The sequence below is a fragment of the Eleginops maclovinus genome, chromosome 15 (assembly GCF_036324505.1).
Source record: "Eleginops maclovinus isolate JMC-PN-2008 ecotype Puerto Natales chromosome 15, JC_Emac_rtc_rv5, whole genome shotgun sequence".
Lineage (NCBI taxonomy): Eukaryota > Metazoa > Chordata > Actinopteri > Perciformes > Eleginopidae > Eleginops > Eleginops maclovinus.
This window is the reverse complement of record NC_086363.1, coordinates 9,835,773-9,854,003: the sequence shown is the minus strand read 5'-3', so window position 1 is coordinate 9,854,003 and position 18,231 is coordinate 9,835,773. Positions and strand designations below refer to the sequence as shown.

The following is an 18,231-nucleotide window of genomic DNA, read 5'->3' as shown; positions in this document are numbered from 1 at the left end:
CATACATTTTCCGCCCATTGGCTTTGAAAGACATGAAACATACAAACACACGGGGAACACAAGGTCCGTGGAATAAATAGATAGACACAAAAAAAAAATGGAGCAGGATCTCAAAGTAGGGCGGCACAGATATCCAGCCCGTTTTATTATGGAGCGCTTCAGTGAGTTTCAGCAGGTGGTGAGGAGCGCCGAAAAGAGAGCACAGCTGCTTGAGAGAATCTTGAGATTAGCAAATGAAAGTTTAAACTGCAGATTAAGGACATGGCTTGATTTATAGAGAGATTAATCAGGCACGTTTGTATTTCAAGTGAAAAAAAAAACCCATTGAAGACATAATTTTGTTTTCTAACTCAATGGAAAAACACAGAGGAGGAAAAAGGCTTGACCATGAACTTGGCTTGCACATAAAAGGGCCCCGGCTTTCATTTTTACTCTAGCTCCATTAAGCACAAGCGAGTTGTGACCATCAGAAACTAATTGGGCGTCAGTTAATAAAGCGGCCTGCAGAGTTTGGCTGCTCTGTCAGAAGCTGCGGACCTTGGCTGGTTTGATCCTGCTGCTCCTCTCACGGCCGCTGCCAGCCTGACCAACAGGGCGCTGGAAGAGTCCATTACAGGAGCAGACGCAGCAGTGGAACCACTTCCTTTAGCATCTTAAAAAGTCCATCTTTTGCCTCGGAAGTCAGCACTTTTCAAACGCTGACATGTCCTCGGTTTATTTAGGGTCATGATGAGAGAGAAAAGTGGGGAGTGTATTTTTCTCTGGGTTTATTTTTTCCACATTTGAGAAAGCAAAGATCAAAGGCACATCAGGGAAACAGGAACAAGTTATTTGGAGTTTGCTTGAAAGAGAGGTTACAGCTCTGTCCTCTCACAAATGAAAGGGGTTTATTATTCGGGTGAAATTTGAGGCCTTACTGCAAAATCTCTGCTAACAACCAGATCAGTAAATCTGCCTGTTGGAAGGAGGAGGAAGCTCAGCAGCATGATTTCATCGGCTCAGGTGCCCGGCCAAAGCAAACAGCTAAAGCTCTGCTGCCCTGACTGACTTATCTCCCCAACCCCGACTTCTGAAGCCAAGGAACCCATGGCAAGAAAAAGCACGCTCATCACCCGCGGGCCCAGAGCGCCCCGTTTATGACCCCACCTTCCTCCTCATCATCCCCGCTAGTAGACACACAAAGGCTGCACCTGTGGCAGTGGAGCCTTCCTGTTTGCCTTGGACAACCGGCAGTTTCCTTTGCCTATTTTCTCCACACACACACACACACACACACACACACACACACACACACACACACACACACACACACACACACACACACACACACACACACACACACACACACACACACACACACACACACACACACACACACACACACACACACACACACACACACACACACACACACACACACACACACACACACACACACACACACACACACACACACAGGTTTTTAGATGAGTTTGTATCTGTCTGGGTCGGGGACAGAGCCTTCTGCCGAGTTAGCAATATTGATGCCTTCCTGTCACTGCTTCCCCCCCCCACCTTCAGCAGGTCGATACTGCAGATTACATTTAGGGGTTCATTCTTTACGAGGCTACCTTGGCTCGGAGACTCCTCCTAATGAGGCCACTAATTGGGACACGGCAGAGAAACGGAGGCACACACACTGTGCTGTTTCCATTTTCACCACCTTCCCTCGCCTAGTTGCTGCTGGCTAGTGGACACTGTGTGCAGCCAAAGTCATAAGTGCATGTGCATAAATTCTTAAGTGAGTTTTCAGCAAAGGGAATAATTCATTGTGGCTGGGGACAAAACCTCTTTGAATACAATGGGTTTTAAATACATGATCTATAAAGTAAAGTTTAGCATTTTGAAAAATAAGCTTTCTTCCTAAGAATTACATGAATACATCTATAACACCCAAATAAGGATACAGCGTAGCATAAAGATTAGCAGGGGTAAAGCTAGCATGCTCCATCCCAGGATCGGCCTACCAACACCTCTAAAGCTCACCTATTGTTTAACCAAAATGGTAAACTATTCCTTTGATAATAACACATAGATTTTATTGGATGGCCAAACATTGTTTCGAGCTATTGTGTCAAATCAAAAGCTCAGTATAAGACTCACTTTGCTCAGTTTAAACAACACAATAATGGATAAACTCACATAAACATGGTCCAACAAGAGCAACAGTAAGCATGTTTGATGAATTTCTGCAGCTGTGTTTCCTGAATAGCTGTACTGTACACTGACATGCAAACTATCCATCCCTCACACCAAATCCCAACACTCCTCACCTCCAGTTGCTAACCGGACGTCGGAAAAGTATGCCCTGCCTGCATGTGAGTCAGGACAGGATATCCCAAACAGTCATACCTATGGCCTTCAGAACCACTGCTGTTAAAATGCGAGGGCAGTGGAGGCTGTAACGCTAACACTAAAGCTGATCCAAAGTAGACAGGAGAGGGATAAATGTAAAGGGAAATGAGGAACAGCAGACAGTCCTTCCATCATGCAGGAGAGACATCATGAAATCTGACTCTGTCACCGTGGTACAGTATGTTTTGGCTACACCAACGCTTTGATGGGACAAGTTTTTTATCTACAAGGAGAAACCGCATGATTAAAAAAACTCCCTTTGAACTAGAGAGGACAATGGAACAATGAGACAAGGGGAGAAAAAAAACACCCTGAAAAGATTGTTATTTTATATTCAGTCTGATATTTCACTACTTATAATTCATGACACAGCCTTCTTTGGATCATCTAATGGAACAAGCTGGATTTAAGGTTTTTGTTACTCCCTCTACACCTCACTATTTTTATACCTAACCTTGTGTAACATCCACGTGGGTGAGTTATTCATGGAGGAGCTTTGAAGAAGCAGTGCAGACTTAGGAATACAGGCTTTAAGAACTTCTCTTGGTACTAGAGGGGACATGTTTAGGTAATCCTCTGCATATCATATGTTTAATAATAGGATATCTTCCATTACAGTTCATCATGGGAGGTGTGCTGCTAAATGTATGCAAAAACAACACAATTCTTACAAAATTTCAAGGTTAAACGGGTGAGAAATTACAGATGGCAATGACACAGAACCATATCTCAAACACGTCCATGCCTGTTGCGAGAAGAGCAATACCGAGGGTACAAGGTTTTGTGGTCTGTGTTTTTAGAAAACTCACAGCATCAGCTATCAACAAATCAATGAGGGAGGCGATTACACAAACTTGGCAGGATGCAAGCGGATATTATTCAGCTGGTCTGCAGTGAGCTTGTGGAGGCTGCTGTGGAGTTTGGCATAATGCAGTGAGCCCCTTACCTTCTTTTTGCTGCAGTAGATTTGCCATTTCTTCTCTGCAGGCAGAGCGAACATGGCTTCCCTGTGTTTCTCTGAAAGGTCGAGCTCGTCCTATAAAATGTAGAAAAAACAAATGTTAAGAAATGTTGGTGAGAAGGGTTCAAAGGAAAAGCCAAACAATTCACATGTCTTCAGAATAATTTGTTGATTAATGCAGGGCTGCAACTAAAGATTTATTTTATTGTTGATTTATTTGACGATTATTTTCTGGATATATTGATGAGTTGTTTTGTGTGTAAAAAGTCAGAAACGTTCTCAAATGTCCTGTTTTGTCTATGACTTACTGTCATAAAAACAATAATTCACCAGGATATATTGTCTCATACATATTTCAAACTCTTTTCTTTAGAAATGATAAAAACCTATAAATCGATTATGAAAATGGCTGCAGATTAATTAAATAGTTGAGTCCAATCAATTATTTTGTATAGCTCTTCATGTTTGTGTGGATAAAATATTACTCAATGTCTTCAAATGAAAATCATCCTCAGCTCACAGACGACAGACAAGCTATCAGATCATCATGCTGTAATAAGATATCCACATAAATCAATTCTGTTTTTCCCCAAATACAAAAACATGTGCCAGGAATAGTTCCACCAGAGCTCTGCTGTAAGTCTTGAGCTAAATCTCCTTATGATCAGGTCTACATCACCCGGTGTTCTCTTAGTCATCTTCAATATGTGTGAGTAATGGGAAACGAGATAAGGCGTGGCCTGCCTGTCTGCTCAACATGTGGTAAAAAAACATCTGGAGACAACATGCGTCACATTGTATAACTGGCGTTTCACGGAGGCACACAAAGGGTGCTGCCGGGAAGGGTAAATACCAGAGAATGTCTTAATGAAAATAAAACATATCGACAAGGTTTAATTCAAGCGTAAAACAGAACCGTAATATGGTGGTTGGATATCAGCATTTGGAGCATTTTACCTCCCAGCACGAGGACACAGTCATTACAGATGTGTGCTGAAAGTTTAACTTGCTGTGCCATTTCATTTGTTAATCCACATTAGCCAAAGCAATTATGGTTTAATGAGCTTCAAGGGGAAAATCCCAAGAAGGGTTTTAAGGAAATACATTTCAGGAGACAATGCAACAGGTCTAAACCCAGGTTTGTTCTCAATGGGGAGTAAGATCATGTGTTTTAACCAAACGATTGATGGCAAAATGTTTTAGGCCGACTACTGACTACGGTTCTTTGCTACAGCCATTAAGTCCTGTCAATCAATGTGCAATGATCAAATGTCCTAAAATGGTTGTGTGGACTACTATTGATCTCCGACAGGGAAATGGAAATGTTGTTTAGAATGACATTTGGGAAATGAAGCTTCACCTGTCATGCAGGTTTTCCTGCAAACTTTCCCAATAAATCTCAAGCTCAAAGGTCACGGTTAATTGATCGTAACGGAGCAGATGGCCCCAACTTATTCCACAAGGTCTTTTTCCAGCAAGCCCATTCTGATTATACACGCACATGGTGGCTCAAACTGGTCGAAGCATGTGGCTGTTCTTTGGTAAACTGAGCAACTGAAAGCCTCCTTGTAGTCACACTCAACTCACTCAATTAAGTCTTCATAAAGGGTGGGAGACAAAAACAAGCAATTAGCAGATGGAGGAGGTCGAGACACTAAGAGTCCCTGAATGAGGTCCATTGATGTGTAAAAATGTCATGCTTAGATTACTGTGGCAACCAGGGAAGGGGGAAATGGGGCAAGAGCGGGAGGAGAGCACGACAAATTAGAAGTGACAATAAGACAAAAGAAAGAATAGCTGCTCGGCCCCGGTGCTCACAAGATAGTGTAAACTGGGAGGAAGTGACTGAGTTTGGGAATGTCTTAAATGACGAAGTAAACAAGGTGGTAAGATTATGTTTAGAAGACATCTTGATAAGATTTTTCAAGTATCATGCAAGATGTTTAAACACAAATATTTTATTCACGTGTCCGATCGCTTGTCTCCAACTAAATCCAAATATAAACCTCGTAAAACTAACTGTAAATATTTCTAGGGCAATTCAGTTTTTTGTAAACATTACACAAACAAGAGAAAATTGCACATCTGATGGTTCTACTTTCAGTTTCAGATTAATAAACCTTTTGTGATGTTATGCAAGTAAGTAAGTAAAATTGTATTTCTATAGCACCCTTCTCAACACGAATGTACAACGTGCTTTACAGGCAGTACACAGTAAAATACACAAATTACAGCTTTAAAATGTACAAAAAAAGGCATGGAAAAACAAACAAACAAAACACAACAGCACAGATTAACACCAGTGTATTCACAGCAGCACAGTGATGTATAAGAGAATAGGAAAAAGCCTTACCACCAACTCGGAGAACATGCCATCCAGCTCGTCATATCCGGGCATCGGCAGTGAGGGCTCCATGGCCTGCAGGGCGAAGTCCTCCCTGAGCCTGTAGGTGATCTCGGGGTGATCGCTGCTGTTAAAACAGCAGAAGATGAAGGAGAGGCCACTGCGGCCGCCGCCGCCACGTTTCCGAGGAGCCATGGCTGTTCGATGCGTCCGTCTGGTCAGGTAGGGAGGGCGGGAGGCTCCTTCAGGGCCTCTTTACAACCTCCTCCACCTCAGAGTTTGGCCTCCGTCAGAGAGTACTGTGGACAAGGAGACGGGACCCTTAGAGTCTTCAACACAACCAAATCTTACCTAAATATTGGGCTTTTTATATTGGCCTTAAGCAAATTTTTCTTAAGAGATTAACGGTAATACGGTCCACAAATACTAAGAAATGCCTAACAAATGTCACTTAAAGAGATATATACCTTCTGTCTTTTATATTATATGAAAATCCCTACAGGAACAAGCTGAGGACAAACCAGCTCGGACATGTTGGCATTTGTTACGTATTAGCAGCTAGAGGACATAAAATCTATAAAGGCAACAATTTCCCACAGTTATGGCCTAACCTACTGCCCCTCGTTATGGTTAATGATGTAAGGTCACACATTTTGAAGGAAAGCACAATGCACTGTATCAGTGAGGGCAGGCACCAAAAGTATTCATTATATTGTTTGTACAATGGGTCCCGTGAGAGTGTGATGTTTGAAATGGAGACCATGATTTGCCAGGATTAGTGTATTCAGGCCTTTTCGTCTGCCCTTCCTTCCTATTCAGCATCAGCTTTCCTCTAAAGACCTAAAGAGGAGTGATTAGAGCGGGGTGTTTACAATGAGCGAGGTGAGAGGTGTGAGGGGCCTTTTGTGGTTTCCAAGTCTGGCTTGGTCATCATGGGTAAAGAGTAAAAACAGGCGTTCTTTGTTAAACCCTCATAAGTGTAACTCAGACTGCATGTTGTTCCCATGACAGGTGAGATTTACAGCATGTGGAGTTCATGTCAAACTCTAACATACACTGCCTCCATCATCCCGATAACCATCAACAGCAGACTTTCCCTCCCTGGCTCTCTGACTCTGTAGACATGATTACACACTCGGTTTGCTCTGCAGCAGCAGTATTTCCACCAGGATTGTCAGAGATGTGTGCGCTTCTGTTGCGCCGTCTGCCCTGCCTCTTTACTACAGATAAAAATACAGAGATCAGCTGTCATAAATGAACAGCATTGATGAGGAGGGTTGAGCGCATTACATTGAGTTGGGTGAAGATCTTATGTGGGGAAAAAAATCTTAAGAATATTTGGGGGTTGGTTTAAGCCAAGCTAGCAGCAGGAATCTAGGGATAGCAATGTTATCTTAAGAACTACATGGAATGAAATACAGACATTCATGTTTGTTGTGAGGATGAATCATGATGATCGATACATTTTCTTCTCATTTACAGCAACCATCGCATTGTTTCCCCTCTGTGGGACGATTAAGGGTATCCTTCTTCTTTCTTCTTTTATAGCCAAAAAGTTTGAAATCCATTTAAGGTTTTGTTTAGTGCTGATAAGAAAACTGTACGTGGGTTGTTATGACCCCTGTCTCCCCTCTGTTGTTGCATTCCCTGTGCCGGCTTGTGACATGTTAACATCAAACTAAGATGGTGAACAATGTAAACAAAAAACAAGCTAAACATCATGACGTTAGCATAGTCACCATGTTAGCTTTAGGATTTAGCTCACAGCGTGTACATCTTCACAGAGCAGATATTATGGCGGTAGATTGTTAGTCTTGTTTAATGTAACAGCCCTTAAGTCTTCTCTATTCTGCCCCGGGATCAGATTAACTGTACATAAACCATTTTGGTTGCAGCTATTCAAACATTAAAAGAGATATTTGACATTGTTGCTAAAGCTAAAAAACTACAGCTTGAGGAAAGACAGACCTACATTCTGACCAGTGAAAACATAAACACGTTTGATTTGTATCTACTAATTCACACAAACACAGTAAGAGCGGAGACAGCTGCAGTGTGAGCTCTCAGACCTGCTGGCTCTACGCCAAGCAGGAGTAATGGAGTAAAGAGCACAAGACATCTCGGTTGCTTGGCAAATACAGGCGTAGTATTCTGTTATCCCCAAGGACAAGCTGTCCACATGTCACCAAAACCGCCCGACAGTTTCTCTCCTGATGTGCCGAGCAATTTGATGCCATGTATCATAACCACAGAGACGCTACTCTGGCCTGCAGGAATTTCTGGACGTCTTTTCTTTGTTGACCCACATCCCGCTGAACATAACCAAGTCCACTTGACCTTTCCCAGCGTTTTTCTAAAAGTCAGACGTTGAGCCCAGACAGAACGGTTTGATGGATCCTGAACCAGGATGTTTAAAATACATTTAAATACATCATTTAGAGTGTGATGCAGTCAAAATGTAACCTGGTCATGTTGCATATGTGACTGTAATCGAAGATTGCGTGTCGCTATGGTTAGAGGACATCTAAAGTGGAAAAGAAAAGCAAAGACATTTCCTGTGGCAACTTTGTCTAAGTAGAGTGACTAAAAATCCATTTTGTGGTCTACCTAAATAAAGCTTGATGCCATCATTTTCCCATTTTAGTCCATTTTTTGGTCCATCTGCTATCCAGCAGCTGTACTTTTCAAATTTAGAAAAGCAGCTTAAGCTGTTGGAGACTTTTTCCAACCAGCAGAAAATCTTAAAATCGGTCTGGCTTTTTTTATAAGTGGTCATAACCTTTGTTGTAAATACTCCTAAAACATGCCGATGCCAGCAAAAACTAAATAAGTAAATCCAGAAAATGGTTATAATCACTTAACAGCTCGTTCCAAGGTAAACTGTGTTAATGATAGTTTGTTGCAATGGTCACATTATCAGACACAAGACATTAGTCCACATTAACTCTTGTGTCTCGGTGTCCAACAAACTAGTAATAATTGGGCTAACTGTCAAGCACAACTAACAATAGCCAACTTTGTTCCATAACCAGAATAGTCAGTCTTTTCTAAATAAATACAGCGAATAGATATACATATATAAAGGTTTGAATGTAATACAGACAAGGTGCATTAGGGCCACACATGGGATAAAGTACACAGCAGCCCAGCCTTCCTTACACACCGAATAGTGTATTTATTTTGACACATCCTTGACTTTTCCAAATAGACTACCAGAGGCCTTGGCAGCAGCTGCTTGGCTTCACACTCACCATCTATTCTAGCATGAAAGGATGAAGCCATTCAAAGCCCTCCTTTGACCATATTAGTCCACAAAACTGCCCATCTTTCCATTAGCTAAAGGGAGCTGTAAACTTTGTATAAACTCGTAAGCCAGAGTGGGACAGCGCTGGTCCCCGGCCAAGTACAGGGACCTGCGGGTGTACCACGGCCCAGCCATGAAGAGAAACAAAGAGTGGGTTTAAGGTTAGAACACGCAGACTGTGACACTGTTATGACTCGATGTTTGTGGTGTAATTGTTAACCTGTGAGACCTGAGAGCTCCAACATTTTGCCCCCGGAGGTTGTCTGTCAGTCGGTCAAGGTCCCAACATAACAGAGACCTGTTAGAACAAGAGGACATTCCTTTCATAGCCAGGTGAGCGTTGTGACCCTGAACAACACCCGTACAAACAACCCCTTCCCCTGTCATCTGCCACAACTGAGAAGAAACACAAATTAGTTTGGATCTCAAAGACAAGCATGTATGACTCACCCAGTCAAACTGACCCTCAGCTGTCCAGGCAGTAAAAGTTCAACCAGAATTAATAGTTATTTCCAGGAATGATCCTTGTTGTAGGCATGTAAACAGTCTGCATGTTGATAATAATGCCATGTAACAGCTGCACTTTCCATAAAATCAAGAAGAATGGTGTTTATTCTGAAATAAATCCATGCTCGGACTGGAGAAACATTGCGACTTTTGTAGGCTGCTGCTTACAACACGAGGCAGATTCTTGTCCTTCTCCTTCATTCATACACATCCAATAATTAAACCCGCCCAACCATATATCTACAAACACTTCTGTCTTTGTCTGTACGAGATTTCTATCCTTGGATAGCCTTGTTGTTTTCCTGACCATGTGGTTTAGCGGGTGACCTGGCGTGAGTCCAGACTGTAAAAAGAATCCCAGTGTTTGTAAAGTGAGTCTAAGACTGAGTGTGGTGCCTGCCCAAGACCTCTCCGCTAAACCTGCACAAGTGTCATGTCCGCTGGAGAAAAGGCAGAAGCAGAGAGGAGCACCTTAAGCTAAACAAAAGAGGCGCTCACGTTACCCAACATGTGAGGAGAAGAAGGAAAAACAGAGAGCAAGAATTCAACGATGATCTGACACTTCTTTTCCTTCAGCTGTTTCATTGGTCTTCCTTTCTCTTATTTTGTTATGTCCGTTTTACTCATCTTATTTGCTGGCACTGATGGTGAACTATCTTGTAAACATGATGTGGGTTTGATTCCTTAAGAAAAAGCACACATTATTTGACTACATCTTCTTTAATGTCATTACGTTCTGTTTCTTCACTCAACTATGACAGTGAACTGCTAGTTCTTGAGTTGTTGAAAGAACCAGACATTTGAAGATGTCCTCTAGAGCTCTTGAAAAAAAAAAAGATTTTCAACAAATTGTATTTTACTTACATTAATCCTTTAAAGTATATCATCTTAAATTCCCCAAATTGTACAGCCAAAGTGGTCCTACTCAGTGAGGGCTTGTAGTGCAGGTGCCTTAAAACAGTCAATAACCGCAAATCAAAGCACTAAATACTGCCAAACATTGGACAAAAGACCTGATCTAAACCGAAAGAGCTACTAGCTGCCGTTGCTAATAGATTGCTTTGAGTATAATATTTACAAATTAAAGCAGATGCTAATAAGCCAAAGGTACCTCCGCTGGAACAGGAATCCATCCTCAGAGGGAGAGCACAGTGGACAGTAGAGTATTGAAAGCAGATGTGTGAAATACCTTCTTCAGCACCAGCTGGCATCCATCACCAGTCTCTGGCACTGAGGATTACTCTTGATTTTCTGATAGCGACATCAGCAATTCATTATCAGCACTAATGTCAGGACAAGATCCAGCAAAACAAATCTCCTATGTTTCTAAGTGAGCAAAGAAGATTTAAGACAAAAGATAACAGAGGAAACCTTGAATGAGAATGTGATTAGTAGGGCAGTCATTTTAATCAATATCAGGCAGAAGGGTTGCGTCACCTTGATTTGTTTTGAGAAGAGATACAGACATAATGTCTCTCTTGGGCTCAAGCGATAATTAGAAGTATCTCCTTTTTTTTTTAATGTCCTTGAGTCCCTCCCTGCTCCAGGGACTTTGTTCTGTCTGACCCTGACCTTTAAGAGCAGCCGGAGAAAGAAAATCAAATTGGTCATGGAAAATTGGACCAATCAAGTGTCATTAATTATCAAACTTACATCATGCTGTTCCCTCAACCTAAGATAGCACCCATTCATTCATGCTTTGAACCCTTCATAGCTAACCTGATGTTGTGGTTTCAGCTTTAACTACCAACCAAATGAAAATGTTTATAGCAGCAGCTGTGATATAGGCGGACCAGAAAGGCATTTGGTGCAGAGAAGTTTAATCTTCTTTTCTGATTTAGGATTTGGGGTGGATCAGACTTGCAATTTGATGATCATCTCACAGCAGGATTTTCAATTCCGCTCCACATTAGTGCAGTTTCATAGGAAGCCTCTATATTAGTTTTTCCTCACTGACAAAACAAAAGTGCCTTTATATTAGAAATAGTTTAGGGATAGCAGTGGGCTTCACACAAGAGGTTTATGAACTTTTGGAAACCCTGTGAATGTTGTGCACTGCACTGGGTAATTTATTTTGGATCAATTTGGACAGCTGCAAACAAAAGGCCCGGGAGTCACACAGTGAGGGCTAGTGGAAGTCCTTTCAGCTGGGAGCTGCCCGGCTGAAAATCAATCAGCAACCTAGTGTTTGGAGACGGGGCGGTTGCTTAACCTGCGAAAAACTGTGTTGACTTAACCACAAAATGCACGATGGCAACAAAAGTCAAAAGTAATAAAGCGATCTTTAAATGCAGCTGCAGCGCATAAACGTCCAAGCTTTCTTACAATACAGAGAACTCATCTCTCCCTCATGTTTTTCTTCAAAGCGCACATTAATAACGGCTAAGCGAAAGCAAACCACCACATGTTATTAATTATTATCACGTTGAACATGTCACATTGTATAATTTTCTCTGGTTTAGCAAACGGCACAGTTGTGCCCTATTGTCTTCCACAGCTGGATAGCATACATAACGCTCATTCTGTCAATTACATAATGGTGCCCCAATTACACAATGAGCAAACACACAGACTTGGACACACATCAGAAGATAACTGCGATATGATAAAAATGCTGACTGGCAGGTAAAGAGGATATTAGAATCAACCAAACAGTCTACACCGCCCACAGCGCGAAAGCAACAGAGTTACACTAGAAGAGATTTTCTGTGTGCCTATGTGCATTTAGGTGACAAGGTTTTGTGTCGAGATATCACAAAGGCCTTGCCTTCGGATCATTAATGTCACATGGCTGATGGAGAAGTGCTGAAGTGGCTCTCAGATTACAGGATTAACATACAGCGAGAGCGCAGAGACACACAAAGGAAGTATTTCTTCCACCAGCTGATATATTTTACACTTAATGTCTCATGTCTACATGTCTGGGGGTTCAAACAGTTCACATCTTGTAAGACTTTGAAGTAGTCACATTGTGTTGTTACAAAGTGACTGCGCGTTGTGACTGTTGTGCCAAACATTTATATGCAGGAATGTAATGGGACCTCTTTAGGTCTGGTTGTTTTTCCAGTTTTAAGATGACACCATAACAATGTCTTCTAATTACGTTTGCGGGCCCTTTTTCACAATTGGGAAATTATTATTTTTGTGGACTGTGGACCTAACGAACAACAAATAATAACCTGAAAGTTCAAATGGAACAGGTTTTAAGTTACTTTACAGCATTTCAGTGCAGGACCAACTATTTTAAAAGCGGATTCATTGTTCACACTGTGGTTCCAGCTTCTCAGAAAATTGCAGATATTCTCTTTGGTTGGTTCATACGTGTTTGTGGCACAAAACAAACGGAACTCAAATAGGGCCGGTATCACAACTGTAAAATAAAAGCTACAGAGTAAAGCTACAAAGCATCCTGTTCTCTGTTACCAACACACTGCAGTATCTGTTGTAACTGAAAACAGGGAACTCTATTATCCACGTCACATAGACATAATCTAATTGTTATCCACATCCTTCCTCATTTAACCGACTCGTGGTCTTCACACATTTCAGCCGGATACATTATCAGTCTGTGATGACTCATATTAGCTCAGGCCTCTGTATCTCTAGCCGCGCCTCTTTTCATTCAATAGAGGTTCATCATCTGGTCAAAAATGATCACCAAACAGGAACAGGAGAAAAAAGGCAGTGGTCCGTGGAAGCTGACTAAATCTGTGTGTATTCCTGTTGATGACGTAACATTATTTCATGAACAAAGGGTTGTGCAAACCTAATGCTAATGTTTGTCACTTAGGTTGTTTTGTTGCCTGGGAGATATTCAATATATCTAGTGTGTGGTAACCTAGAGATGATCCATTTCCTAGCAGACCTGCCTTGTGTTTGTTTTAGCTTGTGTGTTACAGTAGCACGTTTAGCACCAAAACCATTCACCTTATCCATAGAAATATATCTTTGAAGTCCACCATATTAATTCCTGAGGAGAAAGTCAGATTATTTAATTGCCTATGGTGACGGATTAGATAAAAAACTAACTACTTTTGACTGAATGTTATCAAAAAGCCACTGAATGGCTCCACAACTTCAAAAGCAATTTAGCTGCATCCTCCTTTACTTCTTACAAGCATGAATGATATCATAAAACTAAAAACTAACGCGTAGGATTGGGGAGTGTGTGGCTGAAATGTCGGGAGGACAGAGATTAAAAAGCAGGTTCAAGGCTGCTGCTCTTTCCACAGGCAAGGTTGTCAAACTCGTTCTGCAGACAGACTCTCCAACCCCCCACTCTTAACGTGTTAGCATTCTTCCTTGGGTCAACCCCTTCAAGAGGAGGGAGGTTAGACTCGGGGCAACGAAGGAAACTACTCAAACAGGCGACAAAATCTTTGCCACAGCTTAGTCATCTGGATTCAGTTTGTTGGCTTTGATCCAAAACACTGAAAAGATCAGTTTGGTTTAAAAATAGCCCATATCATGTGCTTCATCATTTTGAAATATCTGAACAAAAAAGGCAGTGTTTAACACAGCTAAAAGCCCTGGATAGTTGGTTGGAACACAGTACAACTAATAGGTATGATTAACCAAAAGTAGTCCTGTTAAAAGTTCTAAAATAGTTAAAAGTAATGGACAAACAGTCAAAGTCACAGATACATGGTTGAAACTCACCTCCTCTGCCACTACAACTTGAATTACAACAGAAGAAAACATGGACAAATTGACCCAAACATTCATAGAGTTAATTGTATTAAAAATAAATCACATCTGTCTTAAATCAGCTCAAATGAACAGATTTGTAACCTGACAAGTGAGCTCATCTGATATGGCTGTGAGTGAACCATCTGACAGGAAAAAGTTGGACCACTAAAGCAGACAATCAATAACTCCTATACTATCAGCAGGAAGGGAAGAGTACTGTCATCAAATTAAGTCTGTGATACTATCAACATTAAAGAGACGACCATTGGAAGATGAGCATCACTGTGAATATGGAGTCAATAATGGGAAATAGGAGAAAATGCTGGTTATCAATGAAGAATAGAAAAACCTTTGGAGTTGTCAGATATAAACTGAGTACTTTGAAAGCATCATTAAGTACTAACAGCCTTCACCATGATCTCCCTCTGTGTGTGTGTGTGTGTGTGTGTGTGTGTGTGTGTGTGTGTGTGTGTGTGTGTGTGTGTGTGTGTGTGTGTGTGTGAATAGGAACAGCAGACCTGATGTGCCTCACAGTGTGGGCACACTCCCATAATAGTCACAAATCTATTCCTGAGCAGTTAAACTGATAACCTCTCCGATCATCAATAAGGGGGCGGGGAGAGCGCTGTAATCTCTCCTCGGATACCCGGCGCTGCAGCCTGTCTGTCCTTTCAAAAACAAAAGTCCCTACCTCTTCCTCAGTTGCTATGGTAACCGAAGCGGCTGGGTGGCTGGTGCAGGCTGGGTTTGTGATTCAAAGTAAGCCCCTTTGGAGCGCACATTACCCTCTCTTTTAATCTGCTCTGGATGTTTATGGGGGAGAAAATAGGATTGTCTCTAATTCAGCAGACACAAAACAAATAACAAAAAAAACATTTAGGATTACAGGGTAAAATCTAGCCTTCAGTCACTCGGCAGCACTGTGAAATCCAGCAGAGCTCCAAAGACTAGACTTCTTAATCCATCGGTGTGTGTAGTATTTACATGCGATATAGAGCACTCTCCAGGGGGGGGGGGGGGAGGCTCAGGAAGTGGAACCTGAGAAGGATGGGCAGGAAACGAGGCGAGGTGAGCGGACCCCTCTCTGCTCAAGGTGACTTTCCCTTTCATTGACCTGATTATCTGCTCTCCGCCCCTCATGATGGAAAAAAGTAGGCCTGCCATCCACACACACACACACACACACACACACACACACACACACACACACACACACACACACACACACACACACACACACACACACACACACACACACACACACACACACACACACACACACACACACACACACACACACACACACACACACACACACACACACACACACACACACACTTAAGCCTGATAACGGGCTGCATTTGCTGGTGGGAGGTAGCAGCCTGTAGCCTCTGCGCACCAACACATATTTCCACCACCGCCTCACCCCACCTCCACACCAGCCTTGTCATTACGGGGCATTCCCCACATACACAGGACAACTCTCTCACCACCAAATCAGCCCCAGGGCCTGATGGGAGCACCCTGTCATCCTCCCCTCCCCCCCAAACGGTTACTAAGGCAACATCGTTTTTCCGCACCGACACCTCCTAATAAGACAGACGTGACACAATCACCTACGTCTCGGGGAGAGGAATCCAGCCTGTATCCTGGCTGGGGAATGATAAAGCACACCCACAGCCCCTCTCACACACACACACACACACAGACACTGATAGCCTCAGACTATCAGCCGGTCACATGCAGTCCACACACACATTCCGATCAGCAGCCGGCTTCTCCTGCTCTCCTTCTCCCTGCGCTCATTTGATTACAGGGTAGGATATACTCAGATCCATTGAGCTCGTCTTACCCTGTCCAGCAGTGAGCTCGTCTCTGTTGCATTCCCTTTATATCCTCACTGCAGCATCCAGCTTTCTGCACTGTCGACAGAAAAACGCAACAGCATTTCCTGCGCGAGGTATGTAATCCACGCAGGTCGCTGCTAATAAGCAACTTGATTCCCAGAGGCTGTCAAAATCAGCCGAAAGGAAAACTCCCAGTCAGATGAAGGCAGTTTTCCTCTGATGGCATGGGGGGAAGGAAGGGGATGAAGTCGCCGTACAGCATGAGATCATGTTTGAGATCATGGTGAGAACTTCTCCTCAGCGTATCCACTCCCTCCCGAGCCTCCCTCTCTCTCTCTGCCTTTCTCTGCAGAATGCCGGGGGCAGAGAGGACAGGCACAGATGTTACTGGCTGCAGGCCACACCCCTTTTCAACACTCCCAGTCCTAATAGGATGCAGCCGAGCCGTGGCCGCCGCCCAGCTCACCCCCTCCCCCTCCCTACCCTGCCTTTGGACAACTTGCTTTGGGTTTGTTTGGAGAAGGTTTGTTTGGAGAGCTGCAGGAGGGAAACAAAGCTAAAAAAAAAAGGTGTAAATGTGGGTGTGGGAGGGAGATAGATGGGAGGAAGTGAAAGTGTGACAAGGCAACGAGTAATGTCTCGGAAAATGTCAAAAACATAAAGTAAGAGAGAAAGCAGAGGAGTTTGCTCCCGCCCATTCTCTTCCTTAAAGCAATACTACTATCCTAAACTCGTCATTGCAGATCAATTACTCATTCTGTTTTACCTTGAGGTTGTGATGAATACAAAGAATTCAAAAATGGAAAATGTGATGAATTAAACCCCTTCTAAATAAAAACACTTCTCCATAAAATGTATTTGCATGGACAGGTTTTACACCAGCACAAAAGGAGAAATTGTTGATTTTGGAGAGTAAGATGTTTGTGAAAATGCATGTTTTGAAAGTATTGAGCATATGGCCTGACAAATAAGACTGTTTTGTGATTATAACACATGTGTTTTGTGAGTGTTTGATGCTGCTGTTGTAAAACGCTGCCCAAACTTACTTCAGACTGGAGACATTTTCCATTTTGAAATTTTGTGAACGAATGCGAAGAAAACTAAATGACTTTTTCATCATGACTTCAAGGTAACAAGGAGTGAGTAACTGATTTTCAAATGTTGGGAACAAACTATTCCTTTAAACACCCTCCTGTTTATCATACACACCTTCAGCCCGAGCAAAACACTACACATATCCCAACCAAACAGTCTGGCAATGACAAAATATCATTGCCAGACTGGCAATTTTTTAATCTAAACAATTCAAGACACTCCTTCGTGATTTACAGGCCTAGCATCACTCCTGCATCTCAGCTAATTACTGACATCCAGCATCCATAAAACATCATTGCAACAGAGAGATATTTTTTGGGACTGTAGCAAAGACATTTTTTTATAGAGGATGGAATGCATAAAAGCATTTAACTTGAAATAAATATATGCGAGGTGACAGTAATTTTACCTTGTGCTGCAAGATTTTGCAAAAGACAACCGGCAATGTCACAATGTAAGAGCGACTTCATTCAGTGTCATTTCATGTCAGTCTTCAGAGAACTTTAGAGGTCCCAAGTTATTTTCTCTTAAGAAAACCCAATTATCAACCACTGTCAAAACTATAGGTTTCACTGTGACATCCACTTTCTATTGTTCCTTTTTGAGAAACTCCCAAATGATAAACGTCGCCGGCGGTGCATCATATCAGCTGTCGCTAATTAACGTTTATTTTGTGAGTGAGTTGATGGCAGGCCAACATTAAACTTGACTGCTGAAGGATTTGTGTGCTCTCTCTGCAAGCCGGTGTCTGTATCCAACCAAAGATTGTTTACGAGGTTAAAGAAGCCTCACTCTGTGACATCACTGTAAAACCGCAAGTGTCCCGAGTGCTTATAAAGTCCCCACAGAAGTGTGATACAACTTCAGAGGAGTCACGTTAGTTTCAGGAGTCACATTCTTCCCGTTTAACTCAGGCCATTTATCATGTATTTATTGTTTTTTGATTGGATAGTCGTCAACTGGTTCGTTTTGATGTCATTTTGTGTGTTTTTTGTCCCTGGGTTGCTGTTGGTACCAGATACACTATTTAAAGAACTCAGTATCTATTCATCCCTACATTAAGAGGTATAAAATGAAATGGTATTGTTGA

General features: G+C 42.3%; 1 protein-coding gene across 1 annotated transcript in view; it reads right to left on the bottom strand.

Moving 5' to 3' along the window:
- The window catches only part of LOC134876775 (disheveled-associated activator of morphogenesis 1-like), a 43,543-nt gene that overhangs the window by 13,546 nt on the left and 11,766 nt on the right, over positions 1–18,231 (bottom strand). The window contains 2 exon segments of the mRNA XM_063901913.1: positions 3,341–3,430; positions 5,709–5,998. Of these exon segments, the coding sequence (XP_063757983.1) occupies positions 3,341–3,430; positions 5,709–5,894 (276 nt within the window). The 5' untranslated portion in view covers positions 5,895–5,998.